Raw genomic sequence first — 11266 nt, forward strand, 5'->3', positions numbered from 1 at the left:
GCTTTAATTTTCAGCTGGTAATTTTAATTACTTTATATAATTTTAGCCCCCCAGGCATCGCTAAAGTTTGATCTCAATCTACATTGAGATTTATTTGTTGTTATATTTTGGATTATTAATCTTGTATTCAGAGACAAAGCAGAATTTCAACAGCATATACAGTTAGATTGCTAAACACAAACACATAAATATCTTTGGGTTGGTGCAAATCTTTTTTCATTTTGTAGTCCGGATTTTAATTTGCTAAATATATGACAACACTGCCTCCCTGTGTTCATAATGAGGAACTACAGCTTTAAACACCCACAACTCACTTGTCTCTTCATTTCACTCTTGTTCTTCACCCTTTTCTTCTTCTGCAGTCATACAGAAACACAAAGTCTGTTGTTGTTGTTGTTGTTATTGTTGTTGTTAATATTATCAACCAATCACGGACAAGAATTTGCTGATAATGGGCCTTTTCAAAACTCATTTCAATTTAAAAAATAGCATCGATTGCCCCGGCGGGGACATTGCAGCTCCCAAAATGTCTCCCTGGCTTGCGATTGATGTGAAGGATTTGCAGTTTAACATCAACAATGAGCCAGGAGGAGGTTTGAGCAACAAAATATAGAAGTGCTTCAGCTCATTGTTTCGTTATCTGCAACTTCACTGTTTTGTTTCACTCTCACAGCTTCGCTTTTGGTGAAAATAACGGAGCATTTAGCCGCTAAAGAGACAGTTATCTCCCCCCAGGAGCTGGTGGAGACCAAAAACAGAGCTAAAAGAGAGACAGCATTAGACTTACATTCATCAGATGGACACAAACTCTCCTCAAAATAAATGATGATGTTGCTACGTAACTGCGGGATGTGTAAATAAACAGTTTTCTACGTCCACAACTTGTTTCCAGTGCCGCCAAGAAGCCATAAACTCAGTTATTGCAGGTTTAACTTAAGCCTAAAGGTCTCATTGTGCTCACAAAGAAGCTAACACACATTATATTCTCCAGTTAATCAGAAATGAAGATGCTGTTGTGTCTACCGACGCTGCCTTCGTTTCCCCACATGCTTGTGCTTCTACATCACACAGTAATCTGCTGAGTCAGCTGACCTGTGGTGATGTGGACACTGGGATTTACAGCATCTGTGTGTAATAATAAAACCAGCGAGAGCCTGTGGGTCAATAACGCGCTCCGATATCGGACCTTCACAGACGTACAGTGCAGCATCTCGTTCAGCAGGAGAATCTCTACGTTTCTTCTCTTTTTAAGCTCAAACTGCAGCTTAAAGGAGCCGACTGTTCATTACTGGAGATCCACCTCTGCTGTGCTGCAGTCACACGAGGGGATTTGTGTTCTCGTGGGAAGTCGCCTGGTGGCACAACTCTAATTGTAGGCTACCTATAGCTGTTGTTAGGGTTCCTACTATATAAATATAAATAATAATAAATCACATGAGTAAGAAAACAAGGTTTACTTTATTTTCAGCAGATTCTAGCTGCTGAAAACAAATGTAATAAAGTATTTCTATTTTGTCTCTCGTATAGTTTTTACTTCTATCTTATCTTAGTTTTATAAACCTCTTAGTATTGATCTCTTACTTTCTCTATTTACCGGCACTTTGTATCCTGAATGTCCACATTCTTACACCAGACTGCATGGACTATTTGAGGACAAATAGTCTCCAGGAGCTTCTGTAATTTAAGACAAACTCCAGAAGTGCATCACTGCTGTCTTTTGTGAAGCTCAGCAACACTTTGGAGCTCTACTTCATCATTTTAATACACTTAATACACTAACTGGGATCAAAAAGCATGTTTTTAAAGACATCTAACAGTGAGTGGAGACTGGTTTCCCAGAGTTGTACAGAAGCTCTGTATTCAATCTGTCGCTTATTGTTAATAAAGTTTGTGTTTCATCTTCTTTCTGCACCAACTCAAGTCCACTGCTGCTGTTCTGGGAGGAATTGAAAAGATTCAATGCGACTCTGATCTACTTCCTTAGAAATTGTGCAGAGATTTCAAAGCCTGAGACACACAAACACTCCCTTGACAGCCGGGATGAACACACTCTGCTTTTAGCTGTTTCCTCCCTCTCTCTCCTCCTCCTCTTCCCTTTTCTTGCCGTCATTTTAATCTATCCTCCATGCTGAGAGGTACAGTAGATAGACACAGAGTAGAGGAAGGAACCTTCTTCGTACCTGTTGCTTCTTTATTTCTTCTTCTTCCTCTCATTCGTCTGTTCTTTCCTTCCTCTTCTGTGGTTTTTACAGACTCAGGTGAGAGATGGGCTGTGGAAACTCCTCACCAGCCACCAGCAACCACAGCAGCAGCAACACTGGAGGTGAGGAGAACATTTTGATTATCTAGTAGCATATAACAGCAGATAATATAACAGATTCAACGCTTCTCTCTTTCGTTAGTTGTATTTAAGTGTTTAGTAACTTTTTTTGTCAGATAATGCCGTTAAAGGTCCAGTCTGTCATTTTATTCGACCATATAAATTGCAGGGATGGTCAGCCTCAGTCAGGTTATGAATGTCTCTGGATGTAACTGACCACTCAGCTGTGACATGAGCCAAACATTGTGAAGGATATCAGATAAGTGTGAATGCAGCGCTCTGAACCAGACGTTCCAGTGTTTAAATGATGGAGTGCAATAACCCCATCTGCTATGCTTACTATTTATCTACTTTTAGCTGTTTTTTCAACCTAATCTTCTCAGATTCGTCCTTTTTATTGCTTCTTTTGCAGAATGTTTCTTCTTCTCGTTGCTGTAGATGTTATTCCTGTAGTCTCAGGTGGATGATAGCAAAGATGTGTTTGATCATTTAAATTAATATGAAGATCGTTAGTTTAACTAACATCTGTCTGTCTGTGACTTCAGGTCGTGCTGAGTCTTCATCAAAGATGTAAGTTCATTTTAAATCGTTCAACTTTCTCATTACAAACACATTCAGATGTTAAAAGATGTCTGTGTTGTTTGACCTTTCTCTGATGTTCTCTGTTACGTGGAGCTTTTAATGTGTGTGTGTGTGTGTGTGTGTGTGTGTGTGTGTGTGTGTGTGTGTGTGTGTGCTCTGACAGATCAGAAGAGTCTATGGCCGAGGACGACAAACGGAAGTGAGTTCTGATTTTCAGTCTCTGCATATAATATTGGTTTATACAGAAATAAATTACTTCTAAACATATTTTACATTTTGCATAATGTGTTATGATATATATGGTTATATGGTATATAATAGGAACTATGGAGGTGTGTACGTGGGTTTTCCTGCAGACCTGAGCAACACTCAAGTACAGATAGGATCACTCAGAGGTAACACACACACACACACACACACACGCACACAGCCTCAATTTCCTGTTGAGTCTCCAGGGCCATGAGTGCATGGGAGAGAGAAAACACTGATGATCTCTTCACAATCTGCATGCGTTTACGTTTTGTTTATTGTCTTTTATGTTACACATGCATGTGTCTGTGTGTGTGTATATATATATATATATATATATATATATATATATGTATACAAGTATTGTATATTTTGTTAGCGCATCACGTGCACTTCGTTTAATATTTAACGTGTGTGTTAATCAATGAAACTGATGTTCACAGAGCATGAGACAGACCCGTTGTCCCTCAGGAGGCCGCTGTGGGCCGACGGATTCTAACTTTAATGAAGAGCCAGGTGTGTGTGTGTGTGTGTGCTCGCTTCAGTTTGTGTGTGTGTGTGTGTGTGAACTATTTCCTAATTTATACTGCAACTACTGCACAATTTCCTTCGGGATAAATAAAGTTGTATCATAACTTATCTCATAAGAACAAAATCTCATCAGAGATCATTACTGTAATTATTATAGTATTATATTTTAGTATATTTATTCAGTGTTGCACGTGACCTCCTGGGTGTTTATTTTCCATTGCATCTCTTAAATCACGCAGTCATTATAATAATCATCATCATTCATTGTTTCAGTTTTAACCAGTTAAATCCTGCTGCTGTGTTTTTGTGCCTCTCTGTGAAGTGAAAGGTGCAACAGAAGAATCATACGGCAGAGGAAGAAGAAGAAACCCTGCAGGCGTTTGTCATCAGGAACTCACCAAGTCTCAAATGGGAAACAGCAGCAGCCAGCGGAGCCAATCTTCTCTCCCAGCGTCCATTGTGAGGACTTTAACGGGATCAGCTCCACCTGGTTTCACCGGCTGTGGAGACAAACTGCTTAAAGACTTTTGTGCTTTTAATGGAAACAGACATATGAAACAGGCCGTTTAATGGTGGTTACATGAAGAGGCTGCAGCTGTTACACTGAAGGTCCATCAGCTGATTGTCACAGAACGGCAGACAGGAGGTGGAAGATGTGGTAGCTCTCCTCGATGAGGACTGACTGTCACGTAGGACGACATTTAACACATACTGAAGGATGCGTCCGGTGAGGCTGCAAGATGTCCAACGGTGATTTAATGTTTGTCCAACTGTGTGAAGTACATCTTTATTATAATAATGAGGCTATTTAGAGAACATTTTCCTGAAAGTTTACAAAGTGCTTTACAGTATAAACTTAATAAAGGAAGGATAAACCTTTCAGTGCTCACCTGTTTGCTTTGTTTGAACTGAGAACCTGCAGACTGTTGGCGTCTCCAGGACACAGCAAAGGACCTTTAAGTGGTTCCTGCTGTGAGACGACGTCAGAGAATCTTCTCCTTCGGGCATTTATACAAAACAGCTATTGGTTTAATATAACTTGAGTTATTGTAAACACTGGATATTTAAAATCTCCGTATGTTTCTGTGTCTTTAAAAGTGTTTATTTCTTTAACTGCTAGAGGAATAAGAAAGTAAAATGAGTGATCAAATGTTTAAAGCTGAAAGACAAAGACATGAACACAGAGACCTTTATGTGAAAAATGTTTATTCATCAAATGTAAAATGTTGTTGCATAATGTCACAATTCTGTAATAGTCGTTACTTCTCTCGAGATTGAACATTTGATTTGTTTTAAAGTCAAACTAACTATTGATCTTTAAATGGTTAAAGGAATGCAGCTGCAGCTGTCACATAAACACTCTTCATTGAACATGTTTCCATCGCACTGAATTGTATTTCAAGGGAAGTGTTTTTAACCTACTTCTATGTTGGAATGTGTGTGTGTTGCTGCATACATACTGAGGTATGTGTGGTGTGGAGGTTTAACTGAAGCAGAGGAATGGTGTCACATATGTGTTTATCATCTTGCAGCATGACAAACAGAATTAGTGTGGCTCACCAACGAACCGTCCTTTAACATTCCTTCACATGAAGCCCCGACTTCCTCTCCCGACGCCAGCTTCCTGTACAACTGCGACAGTTCGTCGGTTTGTGGCATTTTTGACTCTGGTGTGCAGGGGATATCGAAATCCGACGACACCTGAGACCCCGAGAGCTCCTCCAGCTCCGATTGGCCGTTGCTGTCCTTCGCCTGAGACACAGCATTGGTCCACGAGTCACCTTGTTCCCGCCCCCCCTGCTCTGGTTGGAGGATCAGAGTGTCGGGTAAATAAGAATCCAGGTTCTGCGAGGACTGATTTGACAGCGAGGCGGAGAGGGTCAGACTGAAGTTCTCCTCGTTATGTGGGGTTTCCTCTTCGTCACCGAACAGATCGGGGCTCTGTGAACCAGTCATTTTGGAGGGGGCGGGGCTTGGGACGGAGCAGCAGGAATGTAATTGGCTGTTGAGGCTGTTCTGGCTGTCAATCAGCGTCTCCGTGGTGAAGAAATCATCCCATCTGGGAGGATCGGAGGAGCCACTTCCTTCAGCCTCAATCATCTTCTTCTCGGTTTCTTTTATCGCCTCGTTCACCTCCTCCTTCATCCGTTTTGCATCCTCCTTTCCTTCGTTCTCCTCCTCCTTCATCCGTTTTGTATCCTCCTTTCCTTCGTTCTCCTCCTCCTTCATCCGTTTTGTATCCTCCTTTCCTTCGCTCTCCTCCTCCTCCTCCTGCAGCTGATCATCTTCCTCTTCATCATTCGACTCGGTGCAGTCCACAAAGTTGCAACCACCAGGCTGAGCGTCTGTGACCGTCTCCACCACAGACACAGGGGGCGCTGTCTTCTGAGGACTCTGAGCTTTCACTGAGAATTGCAGATGAAAAAGTAAAAAAGGTGTGAATGCTAATCAATACCTCGTTAATGCTAGAAGTTAAAAACAAGGATGCACCGTTCTGTATGTGTTGGTCCAGCGCCGTCTTCTTCCTCACTGGTGCGAGGTCCCGTCCGTCAAACAGCCCGTCATCGCTGTCTGAGTCTGATCAGGGAAGAACAGTTAATACTTTCAAAACATATGCTGACGATGAAGTTAGTTTAATAAAGCTGATATTGATCATTGATGAAATGATGTATCTTTTTGTAGTCCCTGATCACATGACATCAATATAGTTATGGTATGTTAGGTAATACGTAACAGTTTCTATTTCATGTTTCAACACGGTGGCCTGTAAACAAGCACCACAGCTACAGAGACATTCACCAACGTGTTGTTGTGCAGCGCACCTGTTGTGGTTACACATGCGTGTGTGTGTGTGTGTGTGTGTTAGTCTCACCGTATGTAGGTCGCTCCGCCATGTAGCGCTTGAGGACTCCCAGAGGTTTGTATACGGACGCTGCTTCGTCAGACCGGCTCCTGCACATCAGCATCAACCTGTTCAAACACACCGTGACGACGTTAGTACGGCTGTCCGACAGTTTCAGACACGATTATTAATGTGATCAACACACCAACGTGTGCATAAAACTGGTTACATCTCTTAAATTATTGTTGTATTCAGATAAAATTGCAAAAGTCTACAGAAGGGAGACATTGGCCTCCGATTTTACAGCTTTAAAAGTTGTCATGTGACGTTTAGTGACTTGATTAGCATTCATCATGAGAATGAAAACACTCACATCTGTGTCACCTCAGTCAGCGTCCGACCGATAGGGATAACACTGGGGTAGATGTGGACTGGCTGGAGGTAGGACAGGAAGTGTTTAATCTGAAAATCAAAGAGGAACATTCAACAGACGTGTGGACAAACAAAGACATGACTCATTAAATCTACTTTATTAAAAATGAAACAGTGAAAAAGTCTTGTTGATTATTAGCTGAGGAGAACGCTACAAGCTTCTACTAGACTTGTGTATGTAACTAATATACTGTCCATGTATAACCACAGTCGAGTAACTCTGGTTTAATAATTTAAATAAAAACATGGAGGTACCTCTGAGTAGGAGGAGTGGAAGCTGAAGCAGGCTCGGTAGGAACTGGCTCCTGTTCTGGAAACACAACAAAAAAAGGCGATTTTAGGGCTCATGAACCAAACTTAATGCGATTTATAATGAATTATTTATCTTTTGCCTAAAAGATGAACGTATGTAATCAGACCTTCTCAGAGAGTTAGTACTTCCACAAAGAGACATTTGAACCTGCGCTCACTTTATTATAACTTTGGTTCTCTTCATCCTCTCTCCGAACCACATGGTGGACGGTTTGATGCTGATGATGCGAAGAGGAGTCCCGTCGGGGGCTGTGCAGCCGCACGGCAGCCGGCTGCCTTGTAAAAACTCCTCATCCTGCACACACACACACACACACACACACACACACACACACAAAAACAGGGTTCAATGAAGGAGTTGACGAAGAACAATGGGCGTCATGGGCCTTAAATGCCAGCAGTGGATCGGAGACTTTTGAAAGTAGTTCCGAATTATATCTTTTAGAGATATAAAACCTAAAAACCTTGTTTCCCTGTGCCTACTTGTGCGTGGAAACCCTACGTGTGTGTGTGTGTGTGTGTGTGTGTGTGTGTGAGAGGCCTAGGGGAGGACCTTCGGGTGTCGACACGCGTGGATCTGCGTCCTGCGGTCGGTCGTCACGTAGCTCAGGATCTCCGGCATCTTCTTGAACATCGTCAGACTTCTGACATGGATCTGAGAGCACAATCGTAAACACGCGACATGTAAACTTTTAACACATCAGCGTGTTTATCAGATTACAGCGCGTGGACAGAAACATGTGTGTGTTTTTATTGCGTTACCTGTGTGTTGAACTCCTCTCCCAGGTTGGTAAACAGGTATTCATATCCATACGCAGCTTTACAGTTCAGCCACACGACGTGATATGAACTCTGACTGATCCAGTTTCCAACAAGCTCCGAGATTCCGTTCAGACAGACCTCCTGCGCACACGCACACACACACACACACACACACACACACACACACACACACACACACACACACGCGGTTAAATCTTTCTGTTTTTCTCTGCGAGATGAATCCGATTCAGAAGCTCTCCTCAGTAGTCCTGTTTGGACTCCAGATGTCTCTTTATTGAATCCTGTCCCCATCTCCAAAACGTACCCGAGTGGGAATCTGGTAGAACCGTGGGTCATAGAAAGTAGAGTCCAGATAAACACTCTGAAGATCCTTCACTCTGCGAGAGAAACGAGACACAAGAAAGCTTTAGTGGACAGAACACATAACTCCAGAACGTCTGTGACTGTTAAGAGAATCTACGAGACAGATGTTCATCGGGACCGACCGGCTGCCAGAGTGCAGATGTTCTATTCTGGAGACGTCTCCAGCTGCAAACCTGAAGTCTCCTGTATACAGCACGGCACCCTGGGAACCCTCAAACAGGAACCTGCAGATAGGAACACACCGTTTCACACAGATCGTGTATTTTGTGTATTCCTCGGCCTCTTGAGAAGAGTTAAATGTGTATTTTTAATGCACATTAAAGCCAATTTACTTTGTTACATCATGACAAACTACTGGAGGTCTGAGGAGAGGTTATGAGTGTTTTTATCTTTCAACACTTAGAAACAAACACATAGAAAATGAAGAAGCATTTAAAAATGTTTGGACTTGCATAACAGAGCCGGGACAGTGGGCTGCAGGAAGCAACGTGACCACAATCTCTTCTTTCTGTCGAGGAGATACCAGACAAGAAGATCAGAGACACAACTGACGACGTAAATCTCCAGATCTGAAGGAAACAATCCTCAGGCTTTACCTCTCCGGAGGCCTCGTCAACCAGAGACATCTGAGTGGGGCTCTCCAGCTCTAAGGGAACCTAAAACATATCATCCACCAGTTATTCAGTAGATGATACTCTTAACTACCACACTGCATACACGGAGAAAAAACAAAGTATTAGAGGAGACTTACGATGTATTCCTCCCAGAAAGAGTACTTGGGGTTGCTCAGCAGAAGCTCTTTGGTCACAAAGGAGCAGTAAAGCCTGACTGTACGACTACAAACCAGGAGAGGATTCATTAGTACAGATCGTTACTGTTATTACTGTGTAGAGCATGGAGGCATTGCTCTCACCCACAACTCATAGTTGCTCTCTCTCTACCTACCTACCTACCTCTCTACCCATCTCTGTCTCTCTCTCTACCATCTCTCTCTCTCTCTGTCTCTCACTATTTTACTCCCTCTCTATCTCTCTCTACCTCTCTCTCTCTCTCCCTCTATCTACACCTCTCTCTATCTACCTCTCTCTCTCTCTCTCTCTCTCTGTTTCGCTCTCTTTATTTACCCACCTCTCCATCCATCTATCTCTCTAAGTAAACTTCACCTGAAGTGCAGCTTTCTCTTCAGTATTGGTCCTTTCAGTCCTTTCATGTGATCTGTTAATAAGATAAAAACAGATCAGAGACACGTGTACTCTGTATAACAAGCCTCTGCGAATTAAACATGTTATTCAGTGTTACCAGTCGTTAACAGGCTCACCTTTGTGACAGTGGGAGAGGAAATATGCCCGGGCATGTAAGTTCTCCCGGTCGAACCGGTCCAGAGAAACGGTGGGATACTCCTTCATTCTGCCCATAAACGAACTCATGTTCACGAACCTTTCTGTGGTGTCGTTGTGTCCACAGGAGAGAGCATATCTAGTTAGTTTACGTCGTCTGTTTTGTTTTTGTTTGTCCCGCCCTCCAATTGTACGTCATCTTTCTTCTTCTTCTTCTTTCTTTTTTGAGGTTTATTGGCGGATGGCAAACAATGAATTGGTACATTACCGCCACCAACTGGTCTGGAGTGTGTAGTAAAATAATAAATATAATAAAAGATAAAGAAAATAAATAAGAAACAAAACAACTGGCTCATATTTTCTTAATATTAGTTAGTCTAAGATATTGAAATATTACTTGATAACATTCACTTTTTGAGTTCAGTTCATCTTCTTCTTCGTTTCTTTTTAAGGGCAGTTCAGATGACTTTAAAGGGTATTAGCGCCATCTACTGTCCGTTTATTCGCCTGTTTTCTTCTAACTGACTAAACCTCATTAAAAATATGTTTCTACACTTTGCTTTTGTCTTATTGAATCCGTGTTAACTTGACACATGCTTATTTTTTCTAATAATAATAATAATAATAACTTTATTTATATAGCACCTTTAAAAACAGAGTTTACAAAGTGCTCAGGGAGACAGTTTATATGATAAAAAAAGAATATATATATATATATATATATATATATTTAGTACAATCAACAAATAAAAATAAAACAGAAAAGCCACGTCAAAGTTTATGGATATTAAGGTGTTCTGGACTCCATCCACTAATCATTATGATAATATAACGGTAGCCTGTCAACACACACTATACTAGGCACAGATACATCCCCTTTGAAGATGAAAGTGACCTCGTTGTTTTGTTTCCAATTAAGGATTTTTTTGAAACTTCACATGATTATTCTATAAATGATGTTGATTTTGTAGTTAAAGATGTCATGAACAAGTTAATACAACTACGTCGTGTTTGCCTGAAGTTGTGTGGATTGTTTAAACGAGATCAATTCTGTGCGTTAAGTAATAGTTTTAATTACATTATTACAGTAACATTTCTATTTTACCATATTTAGCCATGGTTTAATGAGGAGAGATTCCACGCCCACTCACTGTAACCCATCATGACCTGTTTAAAAGAAGTTTTTGTTGGATTAAACACTACGCCTGTCACACTTTCCTCATGTGATGTAACATGAGGGGGGAGATTATCCATGGAACCCACTCGCTCTCACATCTGAGGGAACATATTGCTTTACTTAGCTGCTTGGAAAATGAGTGATTTATGCTTTATTAACTAGTAATTGAACCCCTTGGTGCTGCTCAGGGAAATATACAAAGCTAAAGGAACTAGACCCTGCTGCTCCACAGACAGCAAGGCAGGTGAGTAATGCTAAATTGCTTTATACTTATGCTTAAGTAAGGTTACAGTCTGTTTTCAGAGAATGTATGATATCCTCACACCAAATTCATGACG

At 41.4% G+C, this 11266-nt stretch overlaps 2 protein-coding genes across 3 annotated transcripts; one reads left to right on the forward strand and one right to left on the reverse strand.

The window, feature by feature from the left end:
- Positions 1–2135: 2135 nt before the first annotated feature.
- Positions 2136–4686, forward strand: LOC116389823 (overexpressed in colon carcinoma 1 protein homolog). 2 transcript variants are annotated; one of them, XM_031858796.1, is made up of 6 exons: positions 2136–2323; positions 2866–2890; positions 3066–3101; positions 3224–3297; positions 3595–3667; positions 4005–4686. In XM_031858796.1, exons 1-5 carry the CDS (start codon positions 2266–2268, stop codon positions 3648–3650), a joined length of 249 nt encoding a protein of 82 aa, XP_031714656.1. In that variant the 5' UTR covers positions 2136–2265; the 3' UTR covers positions 3651–3667; positions 4005–4686. The 2 variants fall into 2 exon arrangements, with proteins under 2 accessions (XP_031714656.1, XP_031714655.1); XM_031858795.1 differs by having other exon boundaries at positions 3595–4686.
- On the reverse strand, positions 2235–9923 carry dclre1c (DNA cross-link repair 1C, PSO2 homolog (S. cerevisiae)). Its single transcript, XM_031858794.1, has 16 exons — positions 9733–9923; positions 9578–9629; positions 9166–9250; positions 9011–9070; positions 8867–8922; positions 8537–8638; positions 8356–8428; positions 8031–8171; positions 7822–7923; positions 7427–7563; positions 7212–7266; positions 6898–6986; positions 6555–6652; positions 6173–6259; positions 4081–6087; positions 2235–2317 (listed from the first exon to the last, which is right to left on the reverse strand). The coding sequence occupies exons 1-15, from the start codon at positions 9839–9841 to the stop codon at positions 5204–5206; spliced, it is 2130 nt and encodes a 709-aa protein (XP_031714654.1). The 5' UTR covers positions 9842–9923; the 3' UTR covers positions 2235–2317; positions 4081–5203.
- Positions 9924–11266: the final 1343 nt, after the last annotated feature.

This window comes from Anarrhichthys ocellatus, unplaced genomic scaffold, assembly GCF_004355925.1.
Source record: "Anarrhichthys ocellatus isolate YVR2014 unplaced genomic scaffold, GSC_Weel_1.0 scaffold21, whole genome shotgun sequence".
In the NCBI taxonomy this organism is placed as follows: domain Eukaryota; kingdom Metazoa; phylum Chordata; class Actinopteri; order Perciformes; family Anarhichadidae; genus Anarrhichthys; species Anarrhichthys ocellatus.